This window comes from Pyxicephalus adspersus, chromosome 4, assembly GCF_032062135.1.
Source record: "Pyxicephalus adspersus chromosome 4, UCB_Pads_2.0, whole genome shotgun sequence".
In the NCBI taxonomy this organism is placed as follows: domain Eukaryota; kingdom Metazoa; phylum Chordata; class Amphibia; order Anura; family Pyxicephalidae; genus Pyxicephalus; species Pyxicephalus adspersus.
In genome coordinates, this window is record NC_092861.1 from 120,843,368 (window position 1) to 120,859,730 (window position 16,363).

General features: G+C 37.7%; 1 protein-coding gene across 1 annotated transcript in view; it reads left to right on the forward strand.

The window, feature by feature from the left end:
* Positions 1 to 16,363, forward strand: part of CFAP61 (cilia and flagella associated protein 61) — a 137,196-nt gene that overhangs the window by 14,133 nt on the left and 106,700 nt on the right. The window contains exons 7-9 of the mRNA XM_072410264.1: positions 1,649 to 1,658; positions 2,636 to 2,789; positions 14,333 to 14,427. Of these exons, the coding sequence (XP_072266365.1) occupies positions 1,649 to 1,658; positions 2,636 to 2,789; positions 14,333 to 14,427 (259 nt within the window). The remainder of the gene's footprint in view (positions 1 to 1,648; positions 1,659 to 2,635; positions 2,790 to 14,332; positions 14,428 to 16,363) is intronic.

Here is a 16,363-nt window from a genome sequence, read left to right on the forward strand (position 1 = left end):
TATATATATATAGGCTATGGGACAGGGTATGGTGGAGCATATATAACATTTTATTAATGTGTACAAATTGGTTTACACTTTTGCTATGAAGGTCAATATTTACATAATCGAATCTAGTTTAGTTCACTGCATAAAGTCTATTTGTTCCGTGTTTGCACAGGTTTTCTATGGGCACATCAGTTTCCTCCCACATACTGCTAGGTTAATTGTCATTCCCCAGAAATTGTTCTTAGACTTTGTTATGTAACATCTGGCTGTTTTTATATGTTTTATTTTTACCTTGGAGCAGTGTATAATTATTTCAATGGCACTTTAAGTTATAGGGCTTTATTTATTAAAGCTCTCCAAGGCTGGAGAGGATACACTTTCATCAGTGAAGCTGGGTTATCCAACAAACCTGGAATAGATTTTTTTTTTTAAAGTCCTTTGCTATTTGTTAGAAAATGTTTTCAAACCTGAACTAGATCCATTCCAGGAATTAAACATGCAAATGTTTAATTCATTGATAAGCAGATCCAGATGCTATATGCAGTCCTGCCTTCCAAGCTCTAGCAATCCCTTTTTAATGACTAAATATACACATGTATTTGGCTTGACTTATCTTAAAAATAGTTGAAGAGCAGTTATGTAACTAAAGTAAAAAAAACTGCTACTAATTTAATAGTTTTAGCTTTGTTTTTTTCCACTATTACTAGTGACATTCTAGCCATATGTGTTTTGCATTTTGTTTTGGAGCTAATTATAACTGACAATGAGCCATTAGCGTAATAGCTTATTGCAAACAGCAACACAATAAATAATAGATTCATGTCACAAGCATCCAGATCTGGAATGGGCAGAAATAGACATTTTAGGCGACAACACTAGATCCTCGCAACCAAAGTTGTAAATTGGATAGATTAGCCCAAGTGAGCCAAAGATGATGCCAGTTTTTCCTGCCGAGTATAAAGCTGGCAAGTCCTCTTTTCACATATGGTAGATGGATTGGTTAATCAGCCTTTGCTGAGAGTTGGCCCCCAAATTACAGAATAGCCAAAGAACTGCTGCACCCCAGCCTTTGTTCAATCCCGAGCTAGGGCAGAAACAGACAGTTAGTCTTTTAAAAGGAAAAAGACAACAAAAAGTCAACATTTGAATTTATATATATGATAGCCAGATTGTTGATAAATGTGTAACTGTGAAACATAATTATTAGTATAAATGTGGGAAGTGATTTGTACTGCTGCCCTTTATAAGTTTTTTTTAGTGTGTTATAACATGTTCAGAGAGGAAGCTTTTTTATTGAGCAGCCCAGATTTCAATCATTTATATTCCCAGGCAATAATTTCATCACAATTTCATGTGCTTCATGCTGATGATATCACAAATGGTAAAATGTTTGTGTGTATGCATAGCTATATATATATGGTACATACATTATTGTTTACTACAAAATGGGCATGAATTGTAACAGAATGCTAAGCCTATATATTTTCATTATACCAATTGAAAAAGTGCCTGTGGTAAGGATGGCTAAAAGGAAGTAAATTTTCCTTTACTAAACAGCTAGAGTACAATAGAGGATTCCTAGAGCAGAACTGTACTCATCACCCATCCACAGATGTGACATCTGTATGGTCTCCTGGTGTTGCTGACTTTTTCTTGTCAGCTTCTTCTGGGTTTGGCATCTTATTGGCCCGCTTGGGCTGACACATTGTGGTTTTTTTTTTATTCTAGGAAATTGCTAAATGCAAGGACTATACACTGAGCTCCAAATTCGCAGCTCAGGGTCTACTTATAAATCTGTAAATCTAACATTCATTGAAACATTCTATGGTGGAGAATCTTCCATGTCCATGTGTTTCAGTGGCAGTAATTGTTTCTCCACCAAGGAATGTTTCAGTGAACACCATATTTACTGCTGTATCAATAGGCCCCATTGCATCCCTTCTTTGCAATAAAAAATCCTTCTTTCTTAACCGGGGGTTAACAGGGGTTTTAGAAGTCCCTTACCTAAATTACAAAAGGATTTTACTTCTGTCTGTTGTGCTGCTAGGCTTCATTACCATTATTAGAAAGTGCATTTCACTGCTTTATACTGCAGTGTACAGCAACACATAGTCAAATGCATGGCTGTCCATTACGATGCTGATCCCATTCATTACACTAAAATGGACAGAAATTCACATAGCAGTGCATTGTAAAAATGATTTGTAGTACAATGCATAAGTGGAAACATCAGACATTACTTAATGTCTGATGTCCTTGCATATCACACATTTGGCCTAACTTATTAAACCTCTCCAAAGCTAGGGAGGATACACTTTCAACAGTAAAGCTGGGTGATCCAGCAGACCAGGTTTGCTGGATCACTTAGCTTCATTAATTAAAGTGTATCCTCTCCAGAACTTTAATAAATCAGGCCCACTGTGTGAATCACATAATGGTAACAAGACCTGGCACGACAACCTTTTTACCAGAAAGGATCTCTCCAACAGTGCCTCAGACTCCAATACAGCAAATCTAATCTTTACCCAATCTAAAACTAACTGTTCTAATGGAATGCAACATTAACTTGTACTGGTCAACCATGTCATGTATTTTGTTTTAGTGGGCATGTTTACCAGCCTTTGTCTTGTTTTTTTTTTTTTTGCAGGATCATGGCATTGCTGTGGGTTTCATGAGTGTTAGTTGTGAGGTCAATGGCCAGTTGCTTCAAGATTCCTTTGACTTGGGACCTTTTCATGGTCTCTGCAAGCCTCACCCTGATGATGTTCTTCAGGAAAAGGAGGAAACAGCCATGGAGAATGGTATGAACACATCTGCTTGTTTTAAAGCTTAACATGTTAGACATAAAATACACAATGAACAATCCATTAAAAATATTTGTTTACATGAATTTGAGTATCAGGCTTTTGCAGTCCTCATGCACACCAGCATTGAAATATGGGTAGGGAGAAGCAGCACAAGGAGCCAGACAGTTGTGCTTCAGTGCAAGGGAACTGATGGAAGAAAAAAGCAGAGTGGGAGGCAGATAAGATAACCAGTTTGCTTCTTCTGCTTTTATTGTTCAGAAAGGACCTGCAAAAGACCTGCAAAATCACATCCAATGCCCAGCTAATCCTATGTTAATCCCAGAACTGGATGAAGAGAAATAGAGACTTTGGCAATAAGCTTTTAGCTACTACTCTAAGCTACTAACAGCTCTCTCCAGTGGTTAATATACAAATCTCTATATTTTATAAAGTTGCAAAAACATTCAATAGAAACTTTGCAAAAATCATTTAAAAAATAAATGTTAATTCTGCTTTAATTCAGCTATCATCATGTCTACATTATCCTTTGTTATAGAACTAATTTAAAAGCCTTAGTTTGAGGTAGATATACCTTCAGCAAAGGTATATTAGCTTCTTTTACCTTATCATTACACTTGCATTTAGATTGGATAAACCTACATACACACCTCAATGTTCTGTGTTCGTGTCTCATGTATCATTTTTCTTTTTAGCTAAACAGTTCCTATTTTTATAATGATGAACAGTTTTATAACTATTTGTGTGCCACTTTATATCTTCATATATTATCTGCTTTCCCTTTATTCATAGTATAATCCCTATGTGGCTTGGACATGAATTATAGTGCAAAATTATTTTATTAAAATCTGAGCAAGCTTATTTGTAACATTGAGACTGATGAGTTTTAATAAAAGGTTTCACCTCAACCTTTTCTGGGATTTTTATATTTTGCTCCCAATTTGTGTTAGATATTTAGAAATTCATTGTAGTTCATTCATTGTAGTGAAAAGAAAAAGCGTTGGCAATACTTAGCATTGATATTGTGCAGCTGGTGCTTGCTAGAGATGGGTGATTAGAGCTGGCATAGATGCTTAAGCACTAGTGCTGTGCAGCTGGGCTTGGGCGTAGTGGCGCCATGTGATGTGAAGGATAGGTTTAATACAGAAACATAGAAGCAGTCAAAAAGAAAGTCCAAGCCAACTATTAAAACCATTCCTTTTTCAGAATGTAATTTTCAAATAATGTAAATAGGTCCAGTATTTCATCTTCCTCTTACCCAAAAGCTTACATATTATAGGTGAACATTGCCTGCACATTCATCTGAAAAGTAAATTGTCGGCTTTACAAACACAGGTATGATAAAATAATTACTTGATCATTAACGTTTTCATTTGTGATATTGGTCAAGTGCCCGAGTATGAAATCAGTCATCATTAAGATGAATTTACATATGAATACTATCAGATTTCAAGCTGTAGGCTTCCCTGGATAATGTTGAATCCAACTCTAAAAAAATCCTGCAAACCAACTGACTCCAAATGTTCTAAAAAAAAAAAGTATGCCCTGTCCAAGATGTTAGGTGGTTGGTCTGTGACAAGTAGAAATGAAAAATGCTCTGGTGGCATTGAGAGTAATTAATGCCCCAGGTTTGGTGGTCAGTAGAAATAAAATAAAAGAGATGAGGACCAATACCATTTTTGGTAGCAGTGGAAGATAGTGCCCCATCTTTGCTGTCAGTGGAAGGAATAGTGTCCCATTATGGAAATATTAAAGTTAAACTTCAGGTCAACAGCTAAATACATATTTTAAATATATATATATATATATATATCTTATCTATAGAACCTGCCAAAATATTTCTAATAATGTTCAGCCAGTCTTATTGAGTCCATTCTCCTCAGCTAGACAGAATAGCCTTGTCTGTGACCCATGTTTTCTGTAATAATAATGAATAACTTAAGGTCACTGTGACCTCAGACTGTGTTGTCTAGATTTGTCCCTGACTTACCCCCAGCCTTTAAAGTAGCTTTAAATTGTAACTGAACCTATCGCTGATCCAGTGGAGCTATTAAGAAGCAATATAGGAGTAAAGGAAGGGCGCAGTATGCATTTGTGGTTCCTGTGTGTATAATTTTAACAAGCGCCTTTGCAATCTAGTCAGCAACATCTCACTGGAACGAGAACAAGTAATTGTGCAACTAGGTAGGTGACATGCTTATTGCACTTTTATTTTTGAGAGACTGCAGCAGTGATAATTTTGCAGTAGATCTCTCTTTCTCTCTCTCTCTCTCTCTCTCTCTTTCTCTCTCTCTCTCTCTCTCTCTCTCTCTCTCAAGTTCAGCAATACCAGAAATGAGGGGAGCATGTGACACTTTTAGTTTGTTTCTTACATTCTCCCCTCCCAGACACTGTAGCTCACAATGAATGGAGGTTTCAGCAATAGATGCATCAAAAGTTAAAAGATCCTTAAAAACACAGGTTGAGTTAAAGATTTTGATCATGTGGTTTGGACCTGGAACTGGTAACCTTACAACAAACCGAGTGGGTAGCACTTTGTTTTTTTTTTTTTTAAAACATGTCTTCTGGTATAAGCCAATATATTCCTGTGACTTTATTACAAGATTAAAATCTACAGGCATGTGGATCCCAATATACTGTCATCATTACTAGACATTACCAGCATCACAGGAGAATTGTGGCATTCAGAAAGGAAGGGGTTAGACTCATAATTTGTATTTACAACGTAGGGTGCCAATTATGGAAACCGTTGAACACAGCCCTGTCTCAATCATTTGTTCCTGAACCATTTACCCATTGAGCACAATAGGCCAACAGCTGCAAGGTAGCCGCAGAAAACCTCCTGTGATAAAGCCCATTTGTTTCTTTTGTGTAGGGCTACAACTGAAAGGACACAAAACACACCCAGGACACTGTGTAGAGGAGTTCATTTGAAAAAAAGAAATGTGTGGAATTTCCACTTACCTCTCTGTATCTGAATTTCTGTAATGTTTTTGTATACATTCCAGCCCTTTTATATATGCCTTTGAGCAGCATAACATTTGAAATATTTCTCACAATTATAAAAGTAGTCCTGTCGCTCAAATTCACTTTTTACTGACTTAATAGTCCACTTGTCATTTTGGGGTAAAAAGCACCTTGTCATTAAGAAAAAATTCTCCACAAATTTGTGGCATGGATCAAAATGAGGTATACAAAAAATTCAGTTTCAAATTTGCAAAATTTTACCAATCATTTAATCACATTCACTGTACATTTCCCAAAGATATATTGAACTTTCTGTGGGTGAAAATAACATTCCTTGACACTGAGAATTCAATGTTTTTACTTTACTATTCATAATGAATACAGGAGGATGCTATGGGCTTGATTTATTAAAGCTCTCCAAGGCTGGAGAGAATACACTTTCATCAGTGAAACTGGGTGATCCAACAAACCTGGAATGGATTTCCTCAAAGTCATTTGCTATTTGTTAGCAAATACTTTTAGTCCTGGACCAGATTTATTCCTGGTTTGCTGGGCATGCAGCTTTACTGATGAAAGTGTATTCTTTCCAGCCTTGGAGAGCTTTATTAAATCAGGCCCTATGTTTCCTGCACTTTCACAACAAACAAGCCCTTTAAACTCTTTTTGTCAGACATTGTAAAGACTGTATGTAAATTCTAGTTCCAGCAAAAAGGTTTTGGACAGACCTGGCAAGTGTTAGGGCTTATGCCAAGTTATTGGCAGAATTCTGATGAAGGGAAAGGACAAAACATATGGAGGTGCACTACTGTGTTTTTTTTTCGTTCTGTAGCCTTTTAATACAGTTTCCATCTTCATTTGTCTTTTTCTCTGCTGGAATAGATAAGAAGGGGTGTCTTGGCATAAATGCTAGTGACCTGGCATTCAAAGAAAGTTGTAGTACCTTTATTGTGATCAACCTATTATTGGATAATGCTTTTTTTTTGTGGAGCTAAAATTCCTCTGCTCCTCCTCCATGAGCTGTTTACCCAGAGTTTTGCTTTAATGACTAAATAAACAGATGTGCCCCACACAGGTTACCCTATGTGCCTAGTTATGTGAAGATGTTCTTTTTTTATCAAATTCTGTTGCTCAGAATTTGTTCATCATTTGTTCATCAGACCCTGTGGGTTAATTGTTCTCATTATAACATCAACATCATAAATAAGTCCATATTTTACAGAGAACACCACAACCTCGCCTGCCTGTGAAATTCTCCAATCTGCTTCATAAAGCACTCACAACTCACTAGACTAGGTGTCGGAAGGAATGCTGCGTTCTTTTCGCATTCAATAGTTCTCCTTCCAGCAGGATGTTTTATGTTAATATCAAAGAAAATACTAATTTCAAAGTTCAAGTCTCTAATAATCACCACATGTATTTTTCCTTCCCAGCGGCTTCATTTCCTTAATCTCTGCACTGTCCACAGGTAGTTATTGTTTTCCTCTTAGAACTCCATGTTAAACAACAACGAGGAATAATTAGGCAAAAATCAATTGTAACTATACAGTCGATACGCCATTTATGTTAGGAGATAATTACAGTTATTTGGATGCTACTCTATATGGGGTCAGGAATTAGTCGCTTGAGAATTGTGATTTCAAAGTCCTGAAAAGATCTTTTCCTCTAGGTAACACACTGAGGGCATGCTGCTTTTTTTCCCCACTCAAAACCTAATGTCTTCTGTCTCTCCAAACAGCTTTTAATTTTCTAGTTATTGAATTTAGGGCAGAGCTTTTTTCACTGCAAGCCACTGATTTTTTTTCCTGTAATAACAGTTGCAGGAAACCTCACAGTGTTAAAGGGTAACAAGGGGGTGATTTGAGTAAAATGTTAATAAGATAATTTGTGATCTGTTTACAAAATGACTGGTGATACATATGTAGGTTTAATATGATCTAATGTAAATAATATTAAATACTAAGGTTTTTGTTATAAAAATTCCCATTATTTTTGTAAGTCTTTAAAAATATATAGAAAAATACTAATTATAATTCTGTAAATTATACTTATTAGCTAACATTAAAAAATGTGCGTTGCAGCACTCAATTATAAGTGCATAAATTTTCTTGCATTCTTTCTGCAAAGGCCCACAAAAACCTTTTAAATCAGCCAGTGTAGTCCACCAACTGCAGCTTTCTGTGATGAAGTGGCAACAATGCTGCACTGCAACCTAAATTCAAAGTTATTATCCTCTGGTTACTCCCCTTTGCTCTACAGTGGGATCAGAATATGTTCCAGGGGGTGTGACTAAAAGCAACGTCACTGCTAATACACAAACCTGTAGTTAGCCAATTAGCTCTTAACCATACCTAGTCCTGCTCACTGTTATTGCCAAAACTCTTCCGCTGTGATCTGCATTGTTAGGGAGAAGGACTATGTGAGACACAAATGAAAAGGAATTTGAATTAGAGAAGGTAAATGGTTTTGAGTGCAATAGAGGAGCTTAATGCAGAACTAAACCCCACGTTACTCACCTGTCCCTTTTCCCTTGCAGGGTGTTACCATCTTCTTCTTTCTTCGCCTCCTCCTTGTGATCTTAATTGACTGGGCTAGGATGATATAACTCCTACACAGGTGTGTTGGGAGTTCATTCATTCCTGGCACACACAGAGGAAGCTGGAAATACAGGATATGTTGTAATCAGCGCTGACACTGAGCACGCGCAGCTCAGTTTTTTTGCCAGAAACCCGGAGCGATCAGACAAGTAGGAGATAATATTGCAGAAGGGCTTTTAAAGTCGATCCCACACTGTCCCATACTTCTTCTTTCCCACCAGCCAGGACAGTGGTCACCACCATCTTCTTCACATCACCTAATCTTACACTGCTTAGGTGCAAAATCCGGTGACGTTCCAGAAAATGTAAAAATGAAAAAGTGTTGATCTCACTACACATGTCTGCATGTTTAAATTTGTGTAAAATTGGCCTCCCAAAAAAAAATATTTACAAAAAAAGAAAAAATAGAAAAGGGTTAGCAAACATTTTATATAATGTCAAAAATGCCTAAAATTAAAACTGCGATGCACGACCTAACTCCGATGAATGCTCAATATGACCCTGTTGCCAATATAAAAGCTGCAGGTAAAAGCAATTTTTTCCCGTCCATAAATTATCTTTTCATTCACTTGCAATGTGCCTTTGAACATGCAAAGACATTTGACTACTCCAGGAGAATCAATTCTCTATATACAACAACCTTCCTCCATGCACATCATAGCCTCTCTTCTATGAGTGTATTATTATTCTCTGTTCTGCCACAGCTACCCTGCCTTTCTCTCTACATCTATACATAACCTTTTATGTAGCTGCCAGGAAAGGAATACTATATTGTTTTAGTGCCCAACATGCTGCCTTCTGGTGGCATATGGCCTCTCAACTCCCTGTGGTTTGCCCACTGTGTTCTGAATGACACCACCTTTTGGGCACCTTGCAGAATGGCAGCAGGGTTCCTGATGCTAGGAAGCTTTCACTCAGGACTGAAACAGAGGTACAGAGGTACAGAGGTAGGGGGAGATAACCCTGCCACTGACCACAAAACGTGGGGGTGGTGGTTAACAGTATTGCCAGTATCCACTGATCCTGGGGTTTTATTAGCACTTCCATTGAGCGTTAGTCTAGGTAAGTGGTTAAGTCAGGGGGAGGGTTTACCTGCATTGCCAGTTACCAGCAGTAAAGGATGGTTTAAATAGCTCTGTCACTAACCTCCAATGTGGGGGTATTCTCATGGTGACTGACACCAATCCAAGGAAATATTATTGTAGCCAATGACACCAAAAATGGGACATTGTTTACTACTACTTCCTTTTTTGCGGTAGAAAGAACCATTTAATTTAAAAGATCTATCTAACTCAACTACTGTAGGTCAATGCACAAAAACAATTATTTGCTATTGTGTGACCCTTTGAAAGTGTGGGGAGACCCCTTATCAGATGACTGCCATACTAAGGCTGTGATGGACCGCAGCCAAGAAATTCTCCTGCACAGAAAGCAGCAGCCTTCAATGCACCTTTTCTGCCTAGATAAAAAAAACATTGCTAGTGCTGCTTTATTATTTATTATATAGCATCTTGGACAAAAAGTAAGGGGCTACCTTTTTACATGTCAGTCGTTTTTTAACCTAATTTGGATACTGACCCCAAATCTGAATCACAGGATAGGGTCAGGGTACATATACCTGCAGTATTCATGCAGATTTTCCTGCCATACTGGTGTGACTGATGGAAACAATCATTCATGATCATTACAAGTGTCACAGTGCTGCTCTATTTAATGGAGATGGCAGAGGGGAGAATGAGGGTGGTACCCTCTGTGTTTTCCTCCATTGAAATGCACATTGGTCATTACTGATTGGTTGTTAACAAATTCAGCAGGGCAGATTTATGAACAACATTGGGGGACCGCTGTACACATGCTAGATTTTCACTTAAGACAGGCACAACTGTTCGTCTTGTTTGACAATCATCTGATTTGTATAAGTAGCTTTAGTGCAGAAACTGATTTGTGTTGGCTTTTGCTTGTACTGTGCACTCTTTTTTGGCTATGCTAAAGTTTCTTTGGAGCGTGCTGTAGTTGAGGACATTGCAGGTTAAAGCGCACCAGTCCTTAGGTGACTTCTGACTCTAACTATAAGAACTAAGTGCCAAGTTGGGTTCTCAGTAAAAGATTGAAATCTTTCATAACAAAGCATGTACAATAATTTCAATTGAAGATGTAATATTAAGTTTCAGACCCCTGCTGCATAAGCCTTGTTTGCCTTGTTTAAGCCCTGCACAACCCATAGCTGGTTCTCGTCCTGAAATGAAAATAAAAGACAAAGCTTGTTAGGGAAAAGTAATTAAGGTAAACAACACTGTGTATATGTAAGTTTATGTATACTCAAAAATTATGGGAGTGTTGGATGGAGTAGGAAGAGTCTAAAGCCACCAGGCTAGTTTTTGCTGTCATTATTCCATTAGGGAAATTTCCCTTCACGTCCTGTCCCAAAGATACAAAAAGAATTTGTAGAAAGTCTGAACATTTGGCCCCGTTGAAGGATTCCCTCTCACCTATTGGTTTAGGTTTTAAGTATTTTCACATCCACTTTCCTACTTGTTGAAAATGGTCACTAGTGCAAATCTTCCCAGTAGGGACACAGACAACAGTAAAGATTTACATAGTTTAATCCTTTACTAATCTAATATAGAATTTATTTTCCTAGAGATACACTTTATATAACTTGTACTTATTAACTTGTATTTATTTTCTTGTGATTCAGTTTGATATCATTTGTCATTCCCAAACACATAAACATAATGGGCCTGATTTATTAAAGCTCTCCAAGAATACACTTTCATCAGTGAAGCTGGGTAATCCAGCAAACTTGGAATGGATTTGGTTCAGGATTGAAAACATTTGCTAGCAAATTACTTTTAAGAAATACATTCCTGGTTTGCTGAATCATCCTGGTTCTGATGAAAGTGTATCCTCTTCAGTCCCGGAGAGCTTTAATAAATCAGGCCCAAAGTTACAATTAGTATTCATGTTACCAACACAGCAGGATAGCAAAATTAAACTTTAATTTAATTACCACAAGCACCATCTGACGTCACAATAACATGTAACCTTTTAATTTATTGCATACAAGCTGGAAAAGCCCTAAGCAACTGATAACCTTGTGCAGGTTGGAGTGATAAAGGACACAAGTGACAGGCTCATGGTGTGTGTGTCCTACTATTGCTGACAAGGAACAATGGGACAGCTTGCATGTCACTCAGTCCTTTTTATTGGAGCCTGGAAAGTGAACAAGGACTGATAAGCGCAGATACATTAGTCACTTGTGTGTCTACATTTAAACCCTGTTCTGCATGGGATCCTTCACATCATTTTAATGGAAAATACAGCAGCTGCTTGTATTTTCATAGCACTGTCCTATGCTGAATGTAATTCATACAAACTGTGATGTGCTTACATCTCAGTGTCTTTTAGGATTAAAGGACGTTTGTACAGCAGACAGACGCTAAAACTGCAGTGTCAAGTGAAAAATCCCTCTGTCCGCTAATGGGAAATATTTGAAAGCTGGCAGGCTTCAAACTACATGAAACAGTTTCCTTAATTACCAGCTTCAATAGATTGACCCTTACGGTAGTATAAATGTATCTTTAGCTAAAAGATATTTATTAAAGGAACAATAAAAGACATTGCTGACTCATTTTTTCACTTTCAAATGAGATATATTCTGAAAGGATAACTGAGCAATGACATTTTAAACAGCACACAGAATTTTAGTAACAACAATAAAAGAAAGAGTATTATAATACCATGACAAGTATGCCTTTATGTATGCAAAGTAAGACCCCATTTAGTCTTGGTGCCATTTTATATCAGTGCCTACTGGGTAAGAAACCTTACCCATTGTGGAATTACAGCTGATATTGTTACCTGTTATGGTCCCTCTTTTGATATGGTCATCGAGGTTGTCAAATCACTGCCTTGATGACCAAGAATTGTGCAGGAGCCAGTCTTCTGACCTTTATGGTTGAAGGTTGTGCCCTAGAACCAAGAGTATACCAAGGTTGGGTTACTGTAATGCCTACAGATAAGTCCAGAATTGGAACAAACTGGTATATATTGTATCTTCCTAGATGTGGTGGCTATATTAGTTTTCATTTTTCAGGCTACTAACATATTTGAACAAGCACAGAGAAATACCTGTTGCTCTTGTCAGAAATGCAGGTTACTTGTCATTTCCTGAGCTGTACAGAAGACAAGACAATCCTATTTTTCTCCTGTAAACTACCAATTCCTTTACTCACTAGTGAAGGCAAAGTAGGCCATGTTTAAAGCCCAGCCTGGTGGGAACCATGGCTCCCTCTATAGGTACACTGGCAGAGCAGCAAAGCCTCCCAGGGACTGGCAATTGTTTAATTCTCAAAATTGCTAGTTGGATCTTTCCATCTACAGATTGATAAACTGAAATATACTACAACTTTATTCTTGAGTTTAATGATTTTATAGGGTATATGCATGAACTGAACTATATCTAATGTCTAAACCTAGACATAATTTTAACTGTATTTCTAACTCTATGCCTAACTGTTTTTGGGATAAGATGCACTGTTACAATCTTCTGGAGCACCCCAGGAACCCCATAGCCTGTATGCGTACCAGTGCAAATACCAGAACAGAACTAATCTGCATACAGGTTCCTTGCCACCTATGTCTCCCATATCTTCTTGTTTACCACTGAAACAATCTACTGTGTTGGTTGACCAATAGGTATTTGCAATAGGAGCCGTGGGGCCTTAACTGACCCCACATTGTAACTGTATGAGAGTGCACAATGTTTTGGAGTTTAGTGCATTTCTAAAGGATAACCCAAGATAAGAGACCCTCAGTTTTAGGGATTCTGGGGTATTTTAAAATTAACTCATGATTCATTTCTAAGTATCTATAAAGTGACATACCTCTAGGTGCCTGAATTTAGTCCCTGCTGCCGATATAGCTGTTTTTAGTTCAGTGTAAGGTGATATCACATACTGTTTATACCTAAAACTATTTTGGGTCCACAATGTTTTTACCTGGTCAATCTCTAAGGCTGCATACTCAAGTCGTTGAAAAGGATCTTTCATAATCTTTTCAAGACTAAACGATGTATGAACGAGTGCTGTACATACAGAGAGGGAAGGGGGGAGAACAACAGAGCAGCACCCCGCTGCTCTTTCCCCTTCATTTTCATTATGATCGTTCGTGGATCTGCCAGAATGGATCCATAAACAACGAGCGCTGTACACGCTAGATTCTCATCCAATATCAGCCCCGAGGCGATTATCAGATGAGATGAGCACCATGCTGCGCTCTTTCCCCTTCACTTTCATTATGATCGTTCGTGGATCTGCCAAAAAGGATCCATAAACAACGAGCGCTGTACACACTAGATTCTCATCTGATATCAGCCCTAAGGCGATTATCGATGAGAATCATCTGACAAGTGTACGTAGCCTAATACCTATAAAGCGACAGGTGAACATTTAGTTTCTATCACCCTTTGCCATAGGTAAAAGAATTGTGGTCAGCCAAGGGTTTAAAAATATATATTCTTTCATTCATATAAATTTCTATATGCAGTCATTGCCTCATGAGTGTCTAATGAGTAATATAATTACTACCCCGTGCATTTTTCATCTTAAGTGGCTCCATAATGTACACGATCTTAATTTGTACTCAGAGTTGTCTTTTTTGGAGCTGTCTGGGCAAGATCAGTAAATATCCCTTTTTTCTATTTCTACCTTACTACAAAGACAGACATTGCAGTTTGATTACTCAAAAGATATATGTAATTTGAAGAAAATGTTGTTATCTTTGTTTGTAGTGGGAACATTACACATAGATAATCCATAATTGTTGATAAAAGCCAGGATCTCCTACACTATATTCTCCCCTAGCCATCTTTTTAATTAATTTCTGAAAGTAAACATGAAATCACTTCTTAATTAATTATCCTTACCCATTACCAGTTGCTTCGCACTGTTTGATGTATATATCATGAATGTCTTCCAGAAGATGTAATAATAAGCAGACAAGTGAGTCAAAGGTCAGGATCCAAATTATCGCAGCTGTCAGACGTCATCAGTGTTCATGAGACAGATGAGAAGGTAAATAATAATTGCATTAATACTGAAATCTGCATGTGTTCTATCTGTCTTTTCAATATGGTTTCACAAAAAAAGCATGAAGAAGAAATTGTCTTGCATAATTTAGGTCAGTTTCGATTCTTCCTTTTAATGTAACATCTACATAATCTCCTTAGCTCTCATCCTATTCTACATCCCAGTGTTCCTACAGGGAACACATCTTGTAAATACAAGTCAATATACATTGGTTTTTTTGTGTATATTGTTTTTCTTTATTTTGTTCAGGACCAACAAAAATTTACATTTTTCTTTACAATACTTTTATATAATAAATATTATACGTGTGTTTTTTTACATTTAGCAGTAGCTAAAGAATAACAGCTTTCCAGAGGCCATTTGAACAGATGCTATTGTGACCAGACTTTCAATAAAGAGAGAACATATTATACAAATAGCAGAAAGATTTACACAGCCCAATGCCACCCCCACACACCCCCTGTTAGTGAATGTGGGCCCCTCTGGATTAATAAATTATAATCAGGCTAGCAACCTGTATAAATTGGATTCTTAGTGTGCTTTGCAAGGTATGGGTTATAGATCAACTTAACAGGATCATAGCTTGGGATTTGGAAAAATGTATCTGCTGAGGTTTACTTGAAACATACACATAAACATACAGTTAACAATATGTTTTTGGAGAGAGGTATTAAATAGGACCTACATTTAGTTCATAACATTCATTCCCTATGGCAAGCTAATGAGGGGGAATAATTACACATAAGATAAAAAAAATATATAATTTCAATCTATGTGCCAGATCTGTGTTTCTCAGCCATAGTTCCTCCAGAGGTTGCTAGGGGGTCTTTCAGCATTGAAAAATGTGTGCCTCTCAGATTAGTTTAACAAGATACCAATGGTCTTTTGGCTATCTGTAAGGGTAACATTCTTCTCTATGGCCAGCAATGTAAGAGGCATTCTTCCTACTGATCACCACCTTAAAATACTTTAAGCTGTGGATGTAGTAATTATAGGAGGGGTTCCTTGAAGATCACTTTCCTAGACAATAGTTTAAAGTTTTCCTTATCCCTAAAATGCTGTAGTGTTTCTCATAGAGAAGGTTAGAACTATTCCTTAAAGAGGAACTAAACTCAAAACTGCCAAAAAATACACTTACCTTCAATCCTGCAGGGCAGTCCAGGGGTGTCCTGCATCTGGTGCCACATCGTCCCAGCGCTCCTGGTGCTGCCATGCTCTCTTCTTCTTCCTGGTTCTGCGTGAGATCGGCCAATTTTTCTATTTGCGTCAAAATTCTCCTTCTACGCATGCCCGAGATGATCAGGCATGCGCAGAAAGAGCACCCAAGAGCCTCCCAGGATACATGATGTAGGTATCCCAGGAGGCCTTGTGCTCCCAATTATTCTCGATTACCTAAAAAATAAAAAAAGGAACTTTTACCCTACATAAAAGGGTTGTCTGCCCTTTTGTGTAAAGTGAAAATTTTGAGTTTAGGTTCGCCTTAAGGAATTATCCTGCTTATCTGATCCTGCTTATGTTTTATGGAGCATTGCACAAACCAGCAGAAGCTGCAGTCATGCATTGGAGGGCAGTAATAGGTGGTATAGGGAAAGAGGGAAGAGAACCATCAGCCTTGTGTAAGCTCTAATTGAAAAAAGGCTTCCTATCTTTAGTTTTTCAGAAGCCAAACAGAGAGACCAGGGGTAAACAAAGATATGTTTTGGTGGGGAGCCTCTTGCTTTCTCCTTTATGAAAACAAATTATCTTAAGGTCAACATGATTTTGCTAGCTTATTGTATTTCGGTATCATGATCACAGTGGGCATTTTTGGGCAGTCAGAGATCTGGAATGACTGGAGACACGGTCCTCCCAGGGTCAGAACCATCTTGTAGGCTTTAATGTAGGAAGAACTTTATTCGATTCAGCAGCTTATTTCTGCCCT